The sequence below is a fragment of the Triplophysa dalaica genome, chromosome 25 (assembly GCF_015846415.1).
Source record: "Triplophysa dalaica isolate WHDGS20190420 chromosome 25, ASM1584641v1, whole genome shotgun sequence".
Classification (NCBI taxonomy): Eukaryota; Metazoa; Chordata; class Actinopteri; order Cypriniformes; family Nemacheilidae; genus Triplophysa; species Triplophysa dalaica.
Window position 1 is genome coordinate 9,665,350 of NC_079566.1, and position 24,384 is coordinate 9,689,733.

Below are 24,384 nucleotides of genomic sequence, written 5' to 3' on the forward strand. Positions count from 1 at the left end.
TCTCTTCTAAAGATCTCTGTAGAGAGGAGCTACTGGGGTGTTCACAAGTTGTATATAACTTTGTTTTAACTATTCACTTGATAGGTTAGATGTAGAGATCACATTGCAATGACAGGTTACCATACACTATAAACTGTTCCTTCAGCACAAAGATAAAGGGATCATGTGTCATTATAGAAGGTATTTATGTATGCTCTGTAGATATAAGGGCCAATAGTGATGAGACAATGTTTGTCATATATTTCCTACTTTTTGTAATTTTTTTACACAAATTATCTTAAGCAAATATATATCTTGATAAAGGGGTGGTTTCCTGGACAGAGATGATCTTAAAACAGGACTAAGCATTATTAGTATATTTAAATTATGTTTAAAAACATACTTTTGCTGATGTGCGTATTGAGACGAAACAAACAGACTGATATATTTTGGCCAGGTGTTAAACTTGCAGTATACAGTCAAGAGCCATCTCTACATAAAAGGATTACATGTCTTCAAGATAGTCAATGAATGGTCCCCAAATGCTCAGTTTTGAGTTTTAGAGCTGTGGAAGTGTATCCTTTCCATCTGGATAATCCCAGTCATTTCGTTGAGCCACTTTAAAGTATGGGGGAGTGGAGGATTTACAGTCCAAGAGAATCATTTTCTTTGCAGCAACCATGCCAAGCATTAGTGCTTTATGTATCTCAGGCGAGTACCTGAGAGCATTTTCTGAGCACCCAAAGAGTGCCAGCTCTGGGTGTGGGGCAATGTCCCAGTTATAGACCAGGCTAAGCCACTTCACACTAGAATTTATGCAGTTGAGGACATAACCCAAAAAAGATGTGTTAACGACGAACCCTCTGCATCTCCACATCGGTCACACAGTAGAGAGAGTGATGGATAGATTCTATGCAGTTTAAGCTTCGAAAAATGCAGTCGATGAACGACTTTGTATTGAATCAATTTGTATCTAACATTGATAGAGCAGGTCTAAATTCTAGTCAGATCTTATTCACACCGTTCAAACCGGACACAGGCAATGCGACGCGACGCGACAATCCCATTAAAACAAGCCATTTGTCGTGTCGCGTCCGGTGTAGACACGGTAAGTGTAATGAAAAACTGGTGTTTTATTTTTCACTTTGGAGCTAATAATTTTAACAATTCATATTGAAATGTTTCAGTTTAATTTCACTTTAGATAATCGAAGTTGTACAACATAATGTTTGTATACAATGTTTTGAACACACGCATAGGCGTTTATTTAAAAAAAAGAACAAACGGGCAAACTTATGATCTCAAACTTACTTTTTTAATTAAACCAAATTTGTTATTTACTGGATTTCCCGTTTCAAGCTGAAATGAGATGAAAAAACATTTTGTGCATAACGTTACAGAAAAACGGAAAAACTAAAATGTCCGCTTGTTATATTTAATGGAATAATCAAATGATCAAACGGTTGGTGGCCTTGTTTTTCTTACGTTTGTTTTATGTTAAATCTCAAAATACCATGTAACGGAGCTTACACGGTCACTGAATGGTTGGTATGTTCTGTATTTCTATGCGGCAAAACGCAGCCCTCTCAGACTTTTATTTTGAATTTATTTTTCTGGCGAAGTCTCGAGTCGCGTTTTTCACAACGCCGCCGGTGGGAAGACAACTTGGCTGGTTTGAAAACAAAACAGTTAAAGTTGGTTCAGTTTTCATTTTGGAGGTTAGTAAATGAATGAATATCTCTAGAAATCGCGATTTGTTTTTAATAATACGAGGGTAGATGATTAAAACATTTTCTGAAAAAAATGAGCATGCTGGGGTTAATGTTAGAAAGTTAACGTTAGCTGTTACACATATTATACACTAGGTACTGCATTGGTTGTTTTGAATACAGTCAATATATAGTAAGGATGTACTTTGTGGTTTTGCCAGCTTGTCACACGTCATGAATCACGATATCAGGAATGCTTTTGTCAGCAGTTACTGTGCTGGGAGGAGTTTCTGTGGTTTCCTGCAAGATAAAGTCAATTACAACACGTCAATTTTTCTTGTAGGCAAAGAGGTCAAAGTGCTTTAGATCACTGAGTGATTAGATCAAAGTTGAACAATGTCTTACCTGCCAACTCTCTTCAAATATGTGGACGAGCACCAGGACCAATACGTTGAGGTATTTCTCATTTTCTTTATATTTTTATATTTTTTACTTCCCAGTTATCATGTAGTAACTTGTAAACCCTTTGTGACTTCATGAAGCGCCTGGGAGAATGGGTCGCTGTGCAGAGCGTGTCTGCATGGTCAGAAAAACGAGGGGAAATCAAGAAAATGATGGAGATGGCAGCCAAGGATATTGAGAGACTTGGTGGAACTACTGAGATCGTTGACATTGGGATGCAGAAGGTTGGTTTTGCTTATAAATCTGTGTATATTTTCTGATGATTGTTTCTGGCTTGTGAATAAAATGTTTTTCTGGCAGCATTTAAAACTGGCTGCTGTATTGCAAGCTGAAACAAGAGTTTTTGTGGGTATTGATCACCTGACTGTGTGTGTCACAAGATTGTGGTTGTGTCTTGAATGTTTCGAGTTACACAACGAGAACGTTTTCCGTGTGGGAACAGTTCGACCTTAAATGAATATTTGATTATTATTTACTGACCATAGATGTACTTTAAAACACAACTGATGTGACTTGTGCATTGTTACACAGACCTTATTAAACGGTGTGACTGTATATGATTGTAGCTGCGTGCTTATACAGTAGATGTGACCATTCCCTTGTTTTAGTTACCAGGAGGTGAGGAGATCCCTCTTCCTCCGATAGTTCTGGGCAGACTTGGATCAGACCCAGGCAAGAAGACTGTGTGCATCTACGGACACTTAGATGTTCAACCAGCCAACATCGAGGATGGTTGGGACACCCCTCCCTTCACTCTGGTGGAAAAAGACGGTATTAACACACAAGTGTTCCTCTGAGCTTTTTTAAAGGTGTACAATTGTAGTCTCTCTACAATTTTGCTAACATATTTTTAAAGGTTGTAATGCATTTAATAACTATTTCTTAAAGAATAAATATTTTATGGTTTATGGAGTGTCCAACAACAAGTTTACATACATACACCGTGTGAAAATACTTTTATTTTCTAATCATAGGCCGTTATTATTACTTTAGTTCTTGACTGACTGTCAAGTGATTCACACACGGCAACATAACACAATATTAAGTACATTTGAATATTTACTCTTTAAAGCAAATAAGGTTTATCAATTGATCAGCTTTTTGTTCATTCTGCGAATGGTGTTCCCACAGGGAATATTCCCACACAGGCATGGGCGTAAATCCTGGGGGGGGGGGCGGAGGGGACAATCAATTAAACTCGCATTCTTTATTGTCATAAATATATTTATGTGTACCTAAACTAATTGTGTAATTAGAAGAAAATACAAACGCAAAATGTGTTTTAGGTTTAAAAAGTGTTGAGTTCCCCCTCCCCTGCCTCTCACAGTAGTTTGGCACACTGCCTGCTCTCCCTGTTCATCTCACCTGGGCATTGCGCAACACATTCAAGTCAGGTATGCGGCTCTGTTCATTAGTGGTTGTATAACTCCAGTAAGAAGGATATTTTATTCACTTTAAATGAAGTGATTCTCTTTTATGTAGTGGATGCTGATTCATTAATAAATTAGTTGTTGCAAAAAATGCTAATTACTGATGTATTTTTACATGAATCTGCTATGTTAGCAATTAAAACGTTACTTAGCTAGTAAACGTTAGCTTGTTACATAGGACTTCACACACTGCAACTAACACGCCGAAGCTGTAACTTATGCAATGTCTTATTTTTTGCGACCTGGCATGATGTGAACATTATCCGCCATAATTCGCCACCGATCCTGCCGTTTAGGTCCCGTGTCACACACTGCCGTGAACATACCGGTTACAATTTTGTGATGTTGGCACTATATTTAGCCTTCAACAATAGGTGCACACCTTTCATTCAGTTGGAGAAGGTTGTTTTCTCAGCAACTATTGCGTGCAATATGTGCGTGGCGTATAAGCTATATATTCAGTTTACTGAAACTACTGTTAAATGACACTTACGCCCATGCTCATAGGGAATTTTTCACTGTGTTAAACCTGTTAAGTGTTTTGTTACACAAATTTTTTGTCATGTTTGCATGTAGCTGATCTGACGGAATGCAAGAAATTTCAATGACTAAGCATTTCGCATTTGTGTTCTCCAAACCAAAGTGGTTTCGAGAGGAATCCAATTGTTTAGTTTTTTTTCTGAGATTGATCTGACGTCAAGTCTTGTGACCTGTCAGCTGATTCCCAGCTGATGATTTTTTTCTAGCTGGCAAAAATGAAATTGGTCATAGACACCTATATGAATCTAATGAAAATTAATATAGCCGGCTTCCTATTGAAATTTTATTAAGACATTCAACATTTAGTTTTGTCTAGTATTTGCTCTGGACATTAAAAAATAAACAGCGTGAATTTGTTTTTCATTAAAATTTTATTATACCACTACCATGCATTTGCAACTTGTAAGATACTATTTAGAGATGCATTGACATAATACAACTTTATGAAGACACGTTATTTAATTGTATTTAAGGTAAAATGTATGGAAGAGGATCTACTGATGACAAAGGACCGGTTCTAGCCTGGTTCAACATCATTGAGGCCTATCAGAAAATTGGACAGGTACAAACACTTCTTTACTATATGCTTATTAATCTTTAAACTTCTGTGCAAAGTCCTCTTATATTACTTTTCAGAGCTGCAAAATGCATTACGAGCACATATCAGTGTCTTTGAATGCTTATTGCTTGAAATGAAGATTACAGCCTGCATTGTGCAATCTGGTTAATATTACATTCAATATAACAGAATAAAAAGTATCAGTTGCATGTGACTGTGTGCAAAATAGAATTGTTTTAAACATCAAATTACATTGCTCAAAAGCCTGCTTGTATCTTGTGATTACCTCAGATTACTCTTTTCTCTCAAGTTCCTCTTAAAGACTCTTTGAGAGCTTGACAGCAATACAGTCTAAAGGTTGTATGATAATGTTTTTCTTATCGTTGATGTATAAAGTACATAAAAGCAATACTTGACTAAAAGTACAAATATCTTGCCAGAAAATTACTTTAGAACCTTTTAGAATATGACTTGAGTAAAAGTCTTGAAGTAACAGATGAAATTGTACTGAAGTATCAAAAGTACTTTTTATGTTAAATCTACTTAAGTATTCAAAGTAAGGTTGAAGCAAACGTGTTTAAATTTTTTGCATAAAGATCCAAAATGGTTCTTACATAGAAATGTACAACTTTGAAAAGCTCTCAAGCTCAGTGTGTTATCTGGAACAACATGTTGCTTAATTGCTAAACTATCAAAATACAAGTTCAGAAATCACATCTTTACAACTTCTATCTTTATAAAAGGATAGTTCCCTCCCATTCCCAATAAAATCCCTATATAGCACAACTTGGAACAAATTCGGAACAAATCTGACTGGCCCTTACTTCTTTCTTTCCATGCATATCCCTCACAGTAACAATGCATTTGATCCTTCATTGAAACTGAAAAAAATTGGTGTTTATCTTTAAAAGGACAGCATTGTCATGATGACCGGATCACAGACATGTCTATTTCAGTTCTGTTTCTATGCTTTTATTTTGTAGTTACGGACATGCTTAGGGGAAATGTATCAGAGTAAAAGTATACATTTTGTTCAGGAAATGTAGTGGAGTAAAAGTTAAAGTTTGCAGAAATATAAAGACTCAAGTAAAGTACAGATACTACCAAAAAATACTTTAGTACTGTACTGGAGATGGTGGTCTAGTGGGTTAAACCACTGAACTGGTAAATCAAAGGTTGCTGGTTTGATCCCAGCAGCCACCACCAGTGTGTCCTTGAGCAAGACACTTTACTCCACGTTGCTCCAGGGGGATTGTCCCTGTAATAAGTGCACTGTAAGTCGCTTTGGATAAAAGCGTCTGCCAAATGCCTAAAAAATGTAAATGTAAATGTAAATTCATTACAACACTGCGTTTAAGCCTGACTTCGAAACCAAATTGACAAAACAGCCACAAGGTAATTTATTTCATGAGGTTTCTTCAACAGGGTCCACAGCAGAACTGCAGTATGTTGCTAGTATTAATATGTGTGTTACTAAATGCATACTGTTATAGGTGAAAATTCACATGAAATAATACGGTCTGTTACAGGGGTCCTTGGTCTGAAATAGGTTCTGAAAGACTAACAATCTTTTTTATCATAGGAACTTCCCATCAATGTAAAGTTCTGCTTTGAGGGAATGGAGGAATCTGGATCAGAGGGTTTGGACGAGCTGGTTTTCTCCCGCAAAGATTCTTTCTTTAATGATGTCGACTACGTCTGCATCTCTGATAACTACTGGTTGGGGAAGACCAAGCCTTGCATTACCTATGGGCTGAGAGGAATCTGCTACTTCTTTGTCGAGGTATACGTTACGCAGACGTTAATGACTTACTGACTTACAGACCTAGGAAGGGGTCATATTGCTCAAATACGTGTTTTTCTGTGTCTTTGGTGTGTCATAAGTTGCCAGTGCATGTATTTGACACGTAAAATTGCAAAAATGTAGGTGTTAGAGCAAAAGATGCATTTCACCTTAAAGCAAATGATCACCCAGACCTTCCTGAATTGCCTCGTGTAAACACACCCGCCCAAATGTATATGCAAGTGAGGTGGGTTTACCTGTCCAACAATTGATACTACTGTATGTGCATCTCAGGGGTAATTATACTGTACAAAAGAAGTCTAGATAGAAATAAAGGCAAACTAAGAGACTGAGGTTTCAAGTACTGTTGTTAACTTCACGAAATGACAAAAATGTTGAAATCAACTCCAGGGCCATTAAAATGCCAATGATTTTAGAGGATATGAGTGATTCCTAATAAGGCTTGAGTACATCATGTGCTGTGATTTTAGTAATAGTATTTTTTAAGATTTTTTTTGTGTCTGACATGAATGTTTCTTATGTTTCCAGGTGGAATGCTGTGATAAAGATCTGCACTCAGGAGTGTTTGGAGGATCTGTTCATGAGGCCATGACTGACCTCATAGCTTTAATGGGTGAGACTGGGCAGATGCCTACATGGTTGTTTTTGAAGCAAATAGTGTCAGTAGGTTGGTTGTAAAGATATTCAAGATGATAGAAATTTCCTGGACTGCACAGTATTTCGATGTGACTCATCTGTTGTTTTATAAAGTCAGTATATTGCAACCATTTCCTTATTCCTTATGTCAATTTCCGGAGGTTCTATGCTAGAATTTGCGTGAATGTTGTTTTCAGGCTCTTTGGTGGATAGCAAGGGCAAGATTTTAATTCCTGGGATTTCGGACGATGTGGCTAAATTGACTGATGAAGAGATGAGCCTTTATGAGAAGATTGAGTTTGATATGGGAGAATACGCCAAAGACGTTGGAGCACAAAAACTGCTACATGAAACCAAGGTAACCGTCAGTTGGTTAAATTTAACATTTTTGTGTAAACTGGTGAATGTATCAACTAGTGCTACACAGTTCTTCAAAAATTAACCACAAAAGTCTGATATAACAAATTATATTCTTTGTATATGCTGTTACAGTAAAAATACTAAAATATGTATACTGAGACAACTGGACAAAAGCCAAAATAAAAGCTGCGGTTTAATCATAATATCAACACTTAATAATATTTATTTTATTTTTGCTGCTTTCACCACAACTGACTTCTTTATTAAAATAATCAAAATATACCATATAATCTGCTTATATTTCAATTACTGTTTGTTTAACTAGTTGTATTTTTTTTCTCCGTGCAGGAACAAATCCTCATGCACCGCTGGAGATACCCATCTCTTTCTCTGCACGGCATTGAGGGAGCGTTCTCCGAAGCAGGGGCAAAAACTGTGATCCCTCGTAAAGTCAACGGCAAGTTCTCCATCCGCCTGGTACCTGATATGGATCCTAAAGTGGTGGAAAAACAGGTTTGTAGATAAAGCTTTCATAATTATCTGTGTACCTTATTAAAGGGAACTTACCTGGACATGTGCTGCTTATTACACAGGTTATTACTCATCTGGAAAAGAAGTTTGCGGCATTGCAGAGTCCCAACAAACTGAAGGCATACATGGGGCATGGAGCCAAAGCCTGGGTGTCTGACTTTAACCATCCTCACTATATGGCTGGCAGGAAAGCTATGAAGACTGGTAAGACGTCTGGGTCAATATGTTGTGTTGATGAAAATGAAATCACAAGGTCTTATATCTACCTCAAGTCTATGATATGTCATTCCTACTTATCACAATGATCGTTGCTCAATGCACTGCACTTACGGTTAACTATTGCATGCAAACTGGGCTGGTTTAGTTTTTTCATCTGTGTTTACTATGATGTGACTAACTTCTTTCTATCTTTATAGTGTTTGGTGTGGAGCCTGACCTCACCCGTGAGGGAGGAAGTATCCCCGTGACTTTAACCTTCCAAGAAGCTACGGGACAAAATGTTATGCTACTTCCTCTGGGCTCCTCTGACGATGGAGCTCACTCACAGAACGAGAAACTCAACAGGTAATGTTTGATCATAACCATGCCAAACATCTTTTTTAAATGTGTTTTCAAAACTGTTAGATATTGAACATATTATCAATATTTACATTAACAATCACACGATCCCTCTTACAGGCAAACTTGTAATTATTTTCTGTTTGATGCTTTTTAAGTATTTTCCATCTTTTTTTCTGCCTTAACAGATCCAACTATATTCAGGGCACCAAGATGTTGGGAGCTTACTTCTATGAGGTCTCTCAGCTTAGTTAAATGGAATTTCTGTCTCTGCTTGAGTAGGCTGGTATATATTTAGGGATTCAAAGATATGTTTTACTTGGATAAGGGTACAGCCTTCTGCCCTGGTGGCATTTATATGTTGGTAAGAAAATGGCGTCTGCCAATCTGGTTGTATTAAGCAGCTGCATTGCTTAAGAAATGCATTTGAAATCTGTATAAAAGAACACGTATAAAGTTTAAATCCATAGAAGCACACCCGGTTCATTTACAGTCCTTAAGACCTGTCTATTAGTGTCTTAATATCTTATTTGTAAGGTATGGCTTTCATTATTATGAACTATGATGTCATATTATCGGGAATAATCTGTCGGTACACGTATTAAATATGCACACCATGAAATGCAAATTATGTCATTTAATGAAACTTTGATTACTTATATTAATGCTTATGGAATTTAATTGACTTGTATGTTTTTTAAACAAAACTGTTTTTTTATTCACATGAATTAAGTCTTAATGAAGTTCGTTTAACATTTTTATTCAGTTTTAAGTGTTATGTAGTGTATTATCACTTAAATTTCATATTTTTTTGCTTAAAATTAAAGAGACACTTTCATTGTTGGACTGTTTGTGTGAATAGATAAAAACAATCGGTAAACAGACCCCTTTCATTACCTAGAAATAGGTTTTAATGTAGTCTTATTCTTTTTTTTGAACAGTTGACATCCTTCTTATTTAGTTTCACAATAAAAATTTAAGAAGAGCAACCATGAGCTATACTTGACTGTGTATTTACTGTATGTGCATGTAAACTGATGTCTGGTGCTCACAGGTGGACTGACAGCACACTGGTGGGTCTGCAAAATGAGCGGTAGGTCACATTTCTCCCGTACCTACCTCCTTTATAGCCTCGGGAACCACGCATCCACAGCGAAGCGAGGTGAATGAATCCAAATGGACAAACTTGTCTGGTGGCGCTATTTTCCTATGACACTGAGTTTCTAAATGTGACCAGACAGCCCATTTCTGCCCTTAAGATTTTTTTTACGTCTCTCCCTCTCTTCTGCTTCTGTTCGGAACAGCTTTCGCCCATATGACATTTTTTTGAGTACACCATGTTGAAATGCACATCGGCCTTGTACGATATAGTGGCCTGTGGCAATGGCTGTCAGTAGAACGAGAAGTGAAGCAGGAGAATCTGAATATGAAACTGTTTACCGAGCCTTGCAGTGAGGAGCGCAGCCACATTTCATCAGGACTTACTGGTTAAGAAGAATGTCAGACCTCATAGTGAACGCAGGTTGTTGTACTATGACTCTAAAATAGTGTAACTGGTTTGATGTTTACAAAGATTGAACGTTGTCAAATCATTTTTGCATGGTTATGGTTGTGAGGAGATACAGTTGTTCTTGTGGCTTACTTGGTAGGGCATTGCATTAGTAGCACATACTTATGAAATTAATAGTTTAAATCTACTGTAATTTGGTCCGGATTAAGCATCTGCCAAATGCATGCAGTATGTGACCACATATTCTCTCTGATCTTGCAGATGCAAAGTAGCTCACTTAGGCCTAAATGTATGGATAAGTCCAACTCCCCCTGGTACAAAAGGCTTTTGACTATACTGTGGAGGTCTAGCCCTTGATGCAGGGCTAAACTCTTAAAAAGAAAGGCCTTAAATGCTTTTAAACCAGCAGGAAAATGATCATTATGTGATTCACCAATTTTCTTATTTATGCCACTAGATGGCGACAAATGCTCGCTCAACTTGTCTCTTCTAAATCATCTCCGTACATAACCAGCACACGGAAAAATAATAATACATAATATGTAAAAAGGTGAGGACCTTTAGAATCAATCATTTTCACTTTTGTGTAAGGATAGTGGTGGTGTCCACAAAGTTAACACACGATCGCTGTTGTCTTATCCAAAACCTTAACTATGCTACTAGCAAAGTTGCAGTTATCAGCAAGCAAGGAGGCATTTTTGTGAAAACATATACAACTTCCTTTAAGCCTTAAACATTTAGATTTCTTTGCCGGACGTGAAAAACGTGATATCGTCAAGTAAAAATAGTAAATCAGGAGAACCGTGTCACCTGCACCCGCCATAAAACTGTAAAAGAAAGTCGAGGTCTACTAGTTTTATGAGGTCTGGCTCATTACCAGATTACATTAGCGTAACTCACGTACACGTTCATAAAACAAATCTGAATTTTAGAAAGTTAAAGCAGTGTTTGCCCTTTTCTTTCCCTATTTAAAATGCTTCCCGAAGTGTTCAGAATAAAGTTTACATTCGTGCCATGCATCAAACAGCTGTGTTTTTTAACCAATGAAGACTCGATGTTAACCTGTTACATTAATACGTTTTTTTTTACCCTTGTTAGTAAAGTTCGTCTTATTTTACGATATCATTTGCTCATAAACGAGGTAAGAAGATAACATGTCATTGTCCGTCTTGGAAATCCGTCCTCCAGCACTTGATGCATTGCGGGAGGTGGGCGGAAGTGCGCACATATATATATGTTGACGACGTCACGTACGGCGTTCACGTCTCTTTGATCTTAACATGTTGTCACTTGTAGCGTCAGCGTGCCTCAAAGCACGACTCATTTCAGATATTATTCAGTACTTTAAAGCCGTTGATCAGCATACTAAATGATGATTTCCGAACAGCCCAACACTCTCCTAACACTCTAATACAATTAGGCCAAGACAGCTCGCCTGGTTATGTTTAATGGGTATGACATCAGAGGAGATAGCGCAGAATGAATAAGTCATTCTTGGTCTCATTTCAAATGTGAAAGATTCATACCAGTAATTTAGATGACAGTATTAATTTAACATGACACTGCATTAATGGTCGATTTTAGATTCACAGAACTCGTTTAAGTGGAATGGACTTCCTTAATTTGATGAGATGTGATGGCAGCGCGATGCCACGTCTCTCTCCATCTCTCTCTCCCTGCGGCACAGATACTGTAACACTGAGCCTTGGCTGGCTGGTGTCCTCAACATGCATGATAACTGAGTGTCTCTCTGTGTTTGTGTAAGTACACTTCTTTATGTCGATAACTCTCGCTTTCTGAGTGTTTTGGTTGTAAGTTTGTTGTAGGGCATCTAGAATGTGATGTAATTTAATTCTACTTTAACTCTGCTGGTCATAATTGTGTCAGGGTTTTATGAGATATAAATGACACATTCATGGAGTATATGAATGAAACACACAGGCCTACGCTACATACAGAAATGTAAAATCACGAGAAAGAATTAGTGTACACAAATGAGTTTATTAAAGTGAAACCTAAACCTATTATAGTGAACGTGTTGGTTTTGCATTTGAAAAATAGGTCAAGTGTTTTAATTGTACAATACATAGCAATTGGACTGAATAGGGTTGAGGTGAAAATGCATATGCATTTGAGAATTTAGTATTTTTGTGGACTCCACAAGTTTGATGTAATAAAGTATGCCAGCTTGAGAAGTTTCAAAAGAGCCTCTTGTATGCTTAAATGGACACATTGCATATTCTTATGTGACAATTAATGTACGTTATGTGATGCTTTTACTTTGCATGGTTTCATTTTGGGAGTTTTTTGGAAAACACAAAGATTTTATCTAATGACTTTGAAGCACAATATCTCAATACTGCTCTCAGAATGCAGATAGAACCTTATAATACCCAGGTGACGATATGTTAAAACCGTAAATAATTCAGCACTTGTTTCCAGTTTTTCCTCCCTAAACTACTGTACAGTGTAACCCCCCCAAACGTTTTCATCTACTTAAAATTGCATGTTTTTTTTTTTACCATATTTGAAAAGAGAAAATCTGTAAAAATGTTAAAATTCGAAAAGTAGGAAGTGTACAGTAGGAAGCACTGGACAATAAAAGAGAAAAGAAAGTCAAGAAAATGTAAAGATCATTTCTTAAAAAAACCTTAGAGTAATTTCTTTTGGCCACCATTATCGTGTAGTGAAATTCAGATTTTATGACGTCCCTAGCAATTACCATTAGATTGTGACCAAGAAATAACGGAATCTTAAATATTTCCTCTACGTGTTACATGTTCATTTCCAAACCATCTGCTTAATTTGTCTAAAACGTCAAGGTATAAATAGACCACAATGAAAATTGACGTTTTTTCCTCAGACTTTTAGAGCCCACTTTACAAAGTCACTGTGTAATGCCCAAGAACCATAATTATACGGAAGCCTCGATCCATCTCATGCTCAAGTTAAATCTATATTGTTATTACTGTAAACTTTATGAAATCCCAAAGTCTCCCGCTTTCAGCAACATTCTTCTCCTTTTGTAACTCACTCCTTGTATTTGACTGATGATTCGCCGCTCCTGGCTGGTTGCAGAGCCACAGGTTGATGAGAAAGTTGGCTGTGTTATTGTCTGCGCCGCCGAGTCCCCAGTGCGGCCGCGTGTCTCAAAGGCTTCTTAATGACTGGACGCTCCTGCTCTCTGCCTCTCTGATGGATGGCAAGCAGGGACGGCCTCTCTTTCATCCCGACAGCCTGACTCGTCTGATTTATTAATGACAATAATTAGTAGTAAACCTCTCTGCAACCAAACCCAGAGTGATTAGCACAGTAACGATGGCGGGGAGGGGCCGTGGATATGGCGATCTGATTAATGTCGGCCATTTTGACCTTTCCGAGCCAGGCTTCTCTGCAGTCTAGAGAGAGATGGGAAGGGAGAAGGCGGCTATCTGTGGTGTCCACTCACAATTAGACGCTGAATGAATTAGAATGCAAAATGTGCCGCTCGGGTCATTAGCCGTGCTGTTCACGACATCAGTCGAATCATTCGGCGAGGTTGCGCATTATTTATATATAACAAAATGCCGCTGGTCAATTCGAGATAACCTGCATCCGACACCAGCGAGAGAACTGTTTTTGCAGATTCTTATTTCAGCGGCGTATAGTTTATAATTAGATTCGATCTTTCTTTTTCTCTTAATGATCCGAATAAATCTCGTTTTACCTGTGCGGTGCATCTTGGTTTTGGAATGAACCAAAAACCGAGCGAATCCTTTAACTGGACACGTACCAGTAGCGACTCTTTCTATTTACCTGTTTGAAAACACAGATCTTTTCAGGAGACGGACACAGGCTTACGATTAACACGCAGACTCCGTGTGACATTTGATTAACGAATGTAAATGAAGGTCAAGAGTCATTTTGTGCGGCCATCTTCCCATCGCCGAGCTTTGACAATGAAATCTATGCGGACACCGGCTCAGTAATGGCCACATTTAAACCGCAGTCGTTTAAAAGCTTGTACCCGGTACAGCCGCATGTAATGGAGTTGGTCGGAAAGGTCAGAGTCTTTATCTGGGTCAGATTGGAGTCAGTGAAGTCGGCAGCCGATGAATCCGAGACAGGGGAGATCAAAGTAAAAGCCATGTCAAGTAGTGCCGGTGAGTGATTGTGGAGCTGGACCTGGATGACCGGCTTTGGGACCAGTTTTAGCTTTCGGTTCTCGGCGGTTGTGAGGTAGACGGCCGATTCTGGAGCTGTGATTTGTCAATTGGAGGAATGATGCTTTATGTTTACCTCTGTCTGTTTTTAGCTTTATGTACGTAAAGTATGTTGATCGTATTAATCCTGATAGACATTTATAAAATTTGCAGGTATCAACAATTTATGAAGTTCCGTCCCGTTTGCACCTTAAATGCACCAGTTTTGCAGAACCTGCACTGTTACGGAGTGCAGTTGTGGATGACATCATCAAAGTGAGCGCTCTTCAGGTTGCGTTCAATTTGGGAGAGCGCCTTCATAGTTTAACGAAGTTTTGACCGGTAGCACGCTTCAAAATCAAAGGCGATCGCCCTGTCGATGACTCGAATGAATGCATTTGAAAACCGCTCGCTCCATGTAGGTCACGTAATGAAACTTCCTCGTCCCTTGCAGCTTTCCACCGCCTTAAAGTCTCAAAGTCTAATTTGTCCTCATTAAAAGTACCCCTGCCTCGTGTTATTATTTTCCTGCCCCGTCTCCTAAAACACGGGGAACTGATTGAGCGCAGGGTAAAGTCGGTCATCATGACGTGACCTGCAGAAACAGCAGAAAGAAGGCGATGGCTGACCCCGGCAAACTGCCTGCCTGCACATATTGCACAATCCTTCATATTTAATGGGGAAACACGAGCCTGTGATTTTGTCTGCATTCTCTCTAGTGTCTGCTGCTCGGGGTGGAGTGAAGCCACTTAATGAGAATCCCCTGTTCTCCTCCATCATTTTTAAACAGGCACCGCACTCAGCAGCCTTGCCTTCCCTCTAAGGACCCCCCCGCCCCCCGACATGCTGTGCTCGCTTTTGTAAGCGCTAAATTATGTATCAGCTCCTTAAATGCTGTGAAACATTGGTTTAATATGGAGTAAACTTGTTTTCCATAATTTCGCACTCAAATTAGGGCACGATACTTAACTTTGTTGGGTGTTTGTTTTTTTTTCCCCCGTCTGCCTCTGTTGGAGGCCCTTGATTGCTTATTTTGTCTTGAAACGTTAACATCAGGCAACTATGCGGGGAATGGCGATCTATGCATTTTGCGTGTATACGGAGTTTTTTATCCTTTATCATTTATATGGTAATAAAGTCTTACAGAGTTTATAAGAGGATGGATGCGGAAGCGGGGTCTCTAGCTTGATCTTTTGCTTGGTGGTTCCTCATTTAGATTAAACTCCAACATCAGTAATACTTTCGGCCAACAATAATGTCCCTCCGCACGTATGTGAGGCATGTCTCCGACGGCGAAACGACATCTTGACTCGCCTCATCCCAGCTCTTAACACAAGCTCTATTGTTCAAAGGCCTTCACAGGCGTAATATCTTCTAATCCTCAAATAGAGCGGCGTTAAAACTACAATCTCCAAACTATTTTTACTTGCCTCACTAGTTGTGGCAGATGAGAAGGGATCTCTTTGTAGATGATTATATTGTCATCCCCTGATCTTTACTGCTGGAGTAATTGTAAATCATTGCCTCATGGCACGTCAGAGGTTGTCGGTAGCAGGCAATTAAATGGCACAATATAATAGAGCAAATTATTGCCTGTCAGATTTTGAACAACACAGTTGGTATTTGAATTACACTTAATCATTACATGCATTAGAAAGCTCATTGGAATCCTGCTTAGGACTGAACATGAGCCATTGCATTATTTAAACCTCTAATTGTGAAAGCCATTTATTTGTGGTTACTGTACAACAAAAAGAGACTCACCAAGCGATCCGGGTTTAAAAGCTCGATATATCCAAATCAACGTCTTTGCATGCATAAACCAAATTGGCCAAAATGGGCAATTTCACTGGGGTGGAAAAACATTTAGCCATGCAAAGTGTTTTGTAATTTCAGACTGCACGGATGAATATTAAATATTTACTTTTAACCAAGCCCAAGCCAGGTCCCCTCTTTGCATAATTCATTAGGCAAAACAGATGAGGTTATAATTTGTCTCGATGCCACATATCTGTTTCCCAGGGCTGCTCATACCGTTAACCTAACACCCAAAAAATACTCGCAATTCGTCAACATCTCCTATCAAAATATTTTCATACCGTTGGACTCTTCTTGACTTTTCTCCTGACTTCTTGATATTCAAAACTTTTTTAATATATGATTTCTTGTTTTTTCAGTAAATGACACCTAACCGAATAATAATTTTTTCCACGACTTCGGTGACAACTTTAATTATCAGTAGCGTATTAATCATATTCTTTCACAACATCAGAGAAGGTAGTTACTTGCTTTGCACAATCTGCCACAAGGGGCAGAACAGACACCCTATATTAACAAGACTTAAGTACTGTTGTCATGGCCGTACCGCCAGCTCATAGATTGTAATTATCGGTTAGCAATATACTGTGATGTGTATGGGTTGAATAACAATATTAAGAAGTGCTGTCTTAAAATGGATGGGGTCTCTGCCTATCATAACATATATTAAGTAGAGCTATTCTGTGACGTCTGTGATGACCACATGCTTCTCAGTTCTTTCCAGGCCACCACATGTCTGTTGTTTTAGTTAGGGATGAACCGATTTATAATTTTGAAGCCGATAACCGATATATTGGCCGATATCTAAATATTAGTACTGAAATCAAAAGTGGACAACTGCTTTTATTTTAAAAAAAATTACTGAAGAAAACATGGTGACATTAAGTTCACCTTTGCCCCCTAAAAATCGTGTACCAAGCCTACTTTACACTAGTTAAAGATTCTTTCGCTTTCAAACTTTTCTGGTATGATTTTTATTTAATAAACAAATGATAGATTTTCTTTCAGTGCAACCCCGAAAAGTGTTCACAATAGCCACAAGTTTAAAAGGTCTCAAGACCGAAAGCAGTTATACGCAATCTGCTTCTAACATTAATTTACAGATTCATAAATATCTACACACTGTACCTACTGTATATATTAAGTTTTGCTAATAGCAGTAAGTGAATGATCGTGACAGAAAGACAATACTGTACTGGATTTTAACTGTGAGCAGCAGGCACCTGAAGTGGTAAAACCAGAAGAAATGATTTGTAATTTATAATATATTGGTCTGATTTTGTTATCGGGCCGATATCAATAAAAACGAGCATCTATCGGCCGATGATATACTGTGCATCCCTATAGTGGAATGCAATTTTGTATTAAGATTTTTAAAAACTAATTTTATAAAAAAAGTGTTTTCTTTTGCTATACCGCAGGCCCACACCAGGCCCTTCGAGGCCTTCGCCCTTGGTAGGACGCACCAAGATCTTTTTTTATTCGAAGCCTTTCCTGTTGTTGTCAAGCCATCTCGGCCCTGTCTGTCATATCAGTTTGCCACTCCCACCGTGCCATTGGCTGTTTAAAGTACCGCTTTGGCTCATGTTACTCCAAGTCTGTTCTTCCAGAAACATCTGCTTCTTTTCAGAGGGAGGAGAGACAAATAGGCCCATTGTCACCCCTGTATCTGTACTCATATCGAGTCCTTTGGCTTTTCGGACAGGTTGGAATTATCGAGGGAGGGTGAAAGGCAAATAGCCCTATAGCTCAATCACCATTGTTTGGAATCAGTCAGCGGTAATATTAGTGTTGCCCAGAACACAATTACTCAATAGCAGCGTCTTTAACGTCGACTTGAATTTATCCTCTTTGACAGATCCGGAGACTGATAATTTAATGCAAGTTATGATTAAAATCTCCTTACTGTCAACCCCTTTGGAACAAATAACAAATACCTCTGTTTGGAAAAATGACAGTTTTAAAAATAAATGAAATTACACGTTAGAGCTGGCGCGAGGAGGGGTGCGCGGGAATTTATTGAGCTGTGAGACGTCGCGCGGGAGATTTAGGATTCGCGCACGGGAGGGGGGCGGGAGAAGTTAATGACTGATTAACAACAGCAATTAAAAGATGAGGAAAAGGTATACAATTAAAATGGAAGTTCTTGCTTGTCAAGTGCGCGCGTGTCATCCATTGTGCCGCTTGTTAAAAAGCCGGAGGAAAAAGAAACCGGTACTTAATTCCAGGCTTTGGCATCGAGGAAGGGCGTTGATGGCGGGCCCGCGGACGCCTTTCTGAAGGCTGTAACTCAGCTGAAAGTGAGGCCGTGTCATTAGAAGTTCAAAGCCATGCGTCTTGTGTTGACAGTCATCGGCAGCGAATATTTGGCAGTCGGGAGTAATTTAACTTAATTAATGGGATGCATATTTGATGGGGGGAATGAAATATTCAAGCTCAGCAAAGTGGAAAAAAGGAGAGATTTAGTGGCGAGTAAAAAGGTGGAGGGAATGTAATTTGTGCATTCGGTTCAGAGGCTACTGGAGGATACGGATAGAAAAATGCGAGGAGGAATGAAGGAGAGGAAATGTGAGGGAATTCAGAAGATAAACAGCATTAAAGATAAAAAAACCAGAGGAGAGATTGGTACAATAAAGCAGAAAGAGTGCCGTGATGAGATGGGCACAACTTTAGTCTGGTAACACAAGTATGCAACATCTCGAGTGAAAAGATGCCTTGAAGTTCACATATCCAGAGGTAGAGCAGATTATTGTCATACTGTATGTGACTCAGCTAAAGTTTATTTTTGTGATTTAGTTTTTTTTAAAACTGAAATTAATGCTTAAAATCTAAATCTGATGCTCATCTCGTAATTAGATTTGAAGACTTTAGTCTGGATTTAGTCACACACTGGGTCACATACTGTATGCAACCGTTGGCTCCTATCGGATACACACTGATATATAACAATGCAGTAAAAGCAGATGCCCAAAAGTACTTATTTACAAATGTATAAGAGCAAGGTTTTACAAATAAACACAATGTTGCTAAACAACAAGTGTTATTAGGGTGCATGCGACTTGTGTTTATGGTCTTGTAATTTGTGGACTGTTGTTGATAATCCCAATAACTCCTCCTTATAGCTTCTCTGATAACGTATACGCTTGTGAGGGTTTTCATTTTCGTTCATTCTTTTTAAGCGTCCATTTAATAATTCAGTACTAAAGCACTTCTTCTCCTCAAGAATTTTATCTTGGTCCTAATTATTTCACATTGTTTAAAAACATAATTTTTGTCAGTTATTATTAACTTTTTTGACCTCTTCTGTTTATTAATAATTCATTCTACCAACTAAAAAAAATGAATATGCATTTCATATTGCATATATGCATTCCAGGAAATGAAAAGAAAAACACTGACAACATACTATTTAATCATTTAAAAAGTACAAAGTTGCACATTTTAATCCTTTTTTTCTGGTTCGCTATTTGCAAAACCAAGTGACAAACGTAAAGGGTGATTTATGTCAAAAATTAAAAATCACAAAATATGGAGATGCAAGGTTTGAGAAGCACAGCATTGATATATTTGAATACATTTGTAATATATATTTGTATACATTTTGTATCTGAATTATGTTGAAAAAAAAAGAAACATGTAATTGCGGTATTCCTCCGTGTATTCGTTTCAAATGTTGGCCACCACGTTTAGAGTAACAGTGAAGGCTTTAAAGGGAAGTAGAGAGCTCCCTACTAATGACTTGAGGGCTTTCTGCTTATTGTGTGTTCAAAAGCCAATGAGCTAATGTGTAGCACTCAGCCAGCAGAGTTCCACTGCTCTCTCAACCCAAGAGACTCCGCGGGCCGGGATAATTGGCCAAAGCTTGTCTTTCCTTTTTTTAATTGAGACTCGTTATTTACATGAATTTAAGTTCTTTGCTCGAAACATTAAGGCAAAGAACATCTTTCAAGAATACAGTTAATTGAAGTTTTCCCCCCTTCTTTCAGCATGTCATGGCAGAATAAGAAACCGTAATAAATGATAAGGCAAGGAGATGAAATTGTCCCCTTTAAAATTTGCAATTATTTCCCAATTAAGCCAGGCTGGGATAGAGATGTTGGTGCTGTGGGGTAGCGTGGGCTCATTCGGACAGTAGATGGCGTTAGTTTTCTTTTCATTTGGGTGGATCGGCCGCGGCTTTGAATGGATTTCACAGTGTATGGAATCATTGTCAAAGTTCACTAATTTGATATCAATGTCAGAGGGAAAATTTTACCCGGGACTGTGAGCATCTTAACAGTTTTTTTCTCGCCGTGCTGCACATGAACTCTGTGTTGATGATGCACGGATCAGCAGAAATAATATTAAGTCGGTGACACGCAGAGATGTTTTTGCGTCGGATCCTTTGAGCCATGCAGAGGCTAGGCGATGGTTAGGTTCCCAGGGGCCCTGCGGCTCTATGTCCAGGGACCTTGCACGTTGAAGTAAGAGGTGGAGAAAAAGAGAGGAGGAAAATGGGGTGTCGGGAGGGCAATTACGGCAAGGACAAAGCACGTGTAATAGGTCCTCTTATGGCACCTTAATTAAAAGAAGACGTACAGTAAGAGTGCAGCACTGCCGCAATTAACAAGCGCTGATGATAATGAGGGTGTAAGATCTGTGAGGTGTGTCTGTGTGTGATGTGTGAAGTTGCCCACTTTTTGCTGGGTGTTCGCCCCCCACACAAAGCAGATTTACTTATGCTTTTTAAATAAAAAAATTTAATACGCTGATCGATTGTTACTGTTTTTATTTTGTGGCTGTTTTTCTGCCAGGTATTTGTATATGTAGGTAGGTGTGTGTGTTTTTAAGTGTGTGTTTGGAAAAACACCAATAAAAGGTGTGGCATGCAGGACAGGAAAGCACACAGGGCAATTAAGATTGCTCACACATGGTTATTACACATGTTTTTAGGTGCGCTCATTAAAAATCAGAATTTAAACAGGAATACAAGCTTTGCAGATCTGCTTTTTTAAAATTATTTAGCAATTTCAAATTAAACATTTTTTTTCTTGATTCAACGGCAAACACCCCCCTGCATCATTGACGATGTTATATTTTAGATCCGTTTTATATCTAAACGAAAGCCAAATCTCAGGTTCAAGATATTTATTTTAACATGTTAATGTTGTGTTCAATTAAAAAGATTTGTTTTACACTGAGAAGGCGTTTGATAGCATCCTCTAGTACACATCACACACACACACACACACACACACAGACACACACACACACACACACACCAGCCAGATCTGATAAGGAACACACAAGGGCCTATTCAAATCATTATGTGTTGGGGAAGAATAGAAGCTAGTAAACATCAGGTTTGATAACTCTACAGATGGCAGAGAGGAAAAATGTCCCAGAATGCTGACTGTTTTATTGCAGTCAATAGAAACCCAATTTATTATTGGTATATATTTCCAATAAGAAACTGTTTTTGCAATTGACTTTTTTATAATTAGTACTTAAAAATATACACATTTAAAAAAATATATACCGTTGAGTAATATATAATTTTTTCAGTCTTATTATTGGCATTAAACAAAATATTCAAAATATTCTGTTTTGATTGCAGTGGGAGTTTTAATGAAATGTGAGTTGGTCTCCGCTGACATTATGAGGACTATGACTGATTTTTGCCCCACCCACTGTGCCGATCTATTAAAATGAATTAGTGTAATGAATGAACACCTAGCCAATGAATGACATTTTGTGTAGATAACATTAATTATGCATACATTTCAGAAATTAGCATACATCTAATTGCATTTTATTACATGGATCAGATACATTAAATTACCAAATATTGTTTCATATCATAACAGAGAAAAACTATAGGATATTGACATTTGCAAAGTGATTGAGAACTAACCCACGGGCAAATAAATCCGATTTGTGTTCTTAAAAGTAATTATTAGTTACATGATACTTCATTCATCGATTTCAATATTTTTTCATTTTGTTTTTTCATTTGTCATTTTATTTTTTTCAATTTAACTCTTATGTAAAATAACATATTTTTTTGGCAAATATGTTTTTTCGTTAGGTAAAGGACACTCTCCGGAGAGCCTGTTACATACTGCACATTTCTCTGCTGTTCGATGTAGCCAGCTGTCCGATCGCTAGTCATTGCTGTTGCGTGTGTGCGTGTTTGTGTGTTTTTGGACGTCTCCTCCTGTTGGGAAACCTATAAATAGTGACACCCCGTATAAAGGGATGTGGCAGAGAAAGTTTCCCCATCGGAGAAGAGAGGGCCAGGTTCTGCCTTTCTCTCAAAGCGTGATTGAATTTGTCGTGAAGGAGTGTCACACTTAATCACATGTTTATGTACAAAGGTTACCAGGCCCGCTGTCTCTCTATCTCGCTCTCTCTCTCTCCCTCCATCTCTCCCTTTCTGAATCCTACGTGCTTAAATCTCAAGTATAAATGATTTCTGTTTTTGACCCTAATTTTTGTGGTTAGGAGCATGTGGCCGCAAAGCAATTACAGCAATCTCGCCTTTTCTATCTGCTCCCTTTCCTCTGGATGGAGTCGAAGCAGGCGACGGCCGTTTTCAGGGATTCGTATATTTGACAACTTCTCGCTCTTCGGTTCAGTTCAGTTCCCTCTTCTCCATCAGCCAGCAAAAGTGATGATGCTTTGAGGACATAATTAAACATATCGTTCAAAACATATACTCTGCGCATCCTTGAATTATCACCGTCATTAAAACCATACAAATATGGAAATATGATTGCCAGGGGCGGATAAATCAATGATCAGCCAGGCTTCCAAATCCAATAAATATGCGGAGTTAAATACTTAAATATGCAAATTGCATGCACACGATTTGCATATGGTAGTATTTAAGGGGTATGTCTGGGGTTGTAAAAAATGGTGGTGGTACGGTGAACGAGATGCAGAAACGGGGTGAGGGTGCATCCGCTCGGTTTTGATGCTTTTTTATTTTCAAAAATCAGTCCGGTGTGTTTTGGAGATTTTGAAGAATGCCGTCTGCATTGACACGCTTTTGTGCAGAAGAGCTTGTTCTTCAGTACGTCTGAAAAAATGCCTGGGAGAAATGTGAATAATTAAGGCATAATTATTCCTCCTCATTCATCTCTTAATCCAGAGACAGATTTAGGGGAAGGAATTTATAATTGTTCCTTTTTTTGTCTGGTGTCCTATGTTGTCACAATGGGCTAATGCAAGGTCATATTGTGTGACGCTACTGACCATGTGGTGTTTCTTAGAAAAGCATTCGAAGTTTTGGTTATAAAAAATGCAGAAGCAAGATATTTTATTTTTGTTGTAAATTTCAGGTTATTTGAAGTTGTTTCTGTTATCTTCATTTTATCTGTATTATTATTGGAGAGCGTGCTGGAGAGATGCTGTACACACAACAGCAGAGGGTGCAGTTTTTATCTGGCTTCCGTCACAGATCTGAATCTGAAGGGATGGCCGGCCAGCCGTGATGCTGCTGGATACTTTCCTTAATGCAATTTTTCCCCTCCCCATATTGATACATTTTTCAATGTCACCAAAGCATATAAAACGTATTTAATTTACTTGAATAATAAATCCGCTTGCAAGCGACTGCTTATTGATTGATGTTTGATATGAGAATTTACATTAGTTAATTTGATTTTCATTTCTAAATGCACACTTGGCTCTGAGCATAAATAATATGTGTGATTTAACAAGCAGGAAAATACATCATAATCTCTCGAGAGATGAATTTGGCAAATCGTCTGATGGCCCCAAACAGGTCATTCAGGCGCTTGGAACTGTCCGATTACCACAGGCCCACCCAAACAGATTGTAACTTCGAAATGCTGAAGAGTCTCGGTGTCAGAGAGCAAGGATCAATGGCAGTGGTGGTCCGGCTATGTTCAGGGGAAAGTTGACATGGTCAGGTTAAACAGAGACGAGATCCTCATCAGGAAAATCAATGTTGTTGTAGGATGTGACCCACACGGTCTAAGAGTGAGCGAGTCACATTACTCTATCTCTCTCCATGCGTGTGTGCGTGTGGCGCCCACAATATTGACCAAAGGGAGGAAGACGGAGACATTAGCACCGTGCATACTGATGACAATTGGTGTTACACACACATGCTAATCTTGTTAAAGCGCGTGTTAAAATACTTCTGTGTTTATCGCCGGAGCTGTGAATATTAACGTTATTGATACCGTGATTATCACTTATCTCTGTGTTTTCACACTACAAAAAGCAACTTTTATGAATTCTCAATAGCAAATCTGTTTCATATTGCTTTCATATTTTCAACCGTACAGTTTGTGTGGG

The 24,384-nt window shown here is 38.4% G+C and overlaps 1 protein-coding gene and 1 long non-coding RNA gene across 2 annotated transcripts in view; both read left to right on the top strand.

Annotated features, from left to right (window-relative positions):
* Positions 1-1,546: 1,546 nt before the first annotated feature.
* On the top strand, positions 1,547-9,569 carry cndp2 (carnosine dipeptidase 2). Its single transcript, XM_056742044.1, has 12 exons — positions 1,547-1,697; positions 2,032-2,144; positions 2,231-2,374; positions 2,759-2,921; positions 4,594-4,682; positions 6,262-6,462; positions 7,012-7,096; positions 7,317-7,477; positions 7,828-7,992; positions 8,073-8,214; positions 8,427-8,574; positions 8,757-9,569. Exons 2-12 carry the CDS (start codon positions 2,085-2,087, stop codon positions 8,821-8,823), a joined length of 1,425 nt encoding a protein of 474 aa, XP_056598022.1. The 5' UTR covers positions 1,547-1,697; positions 2,032-2,084; the 3' UTR covers positions 8,824-9,569.
* Positions 9,570-11,714: 2,145 nt separating this feature from the next.
* The window catches only part of LOC130415258 (uncharacterized), a 33,897-nt gene continuing 21,227 nt past the window's right edge, over positions 11,715-24,384 (top strand). The window contains exon 1 of the long non-coding RNA XR_008905898.1: positions 11,715-11,838. This is a non-coding gene — a long non-coding RNA (uncharacterized LOC130415258). The remainder of the gene's footprint in view (positions 11,839-24,384) is intronic.

Coding starts and splice junctions, on each gene's coding strand:
- cndp2 (XM_056742044.1), top strand. CDS start 2,085: ATGTCTTACCTGCCAACTCTCTTCAAATATGTGGACGAGCACCAGGAC. Junction 2,375..2,758: donor TTGACATTGGGATGCAGAAG/GTTGGTTTTGCT, acceptor CCCTTGTTTTAG/TTACCAGGAGGTGAGGAGAT. Junction 7,097..7,316: donor TGACCTCATAGCTTTAATGG/GTGAGACTGGGC, acceptor TGTTGTTTTCAG/GCTCTTTGGTGGATAGCAAG.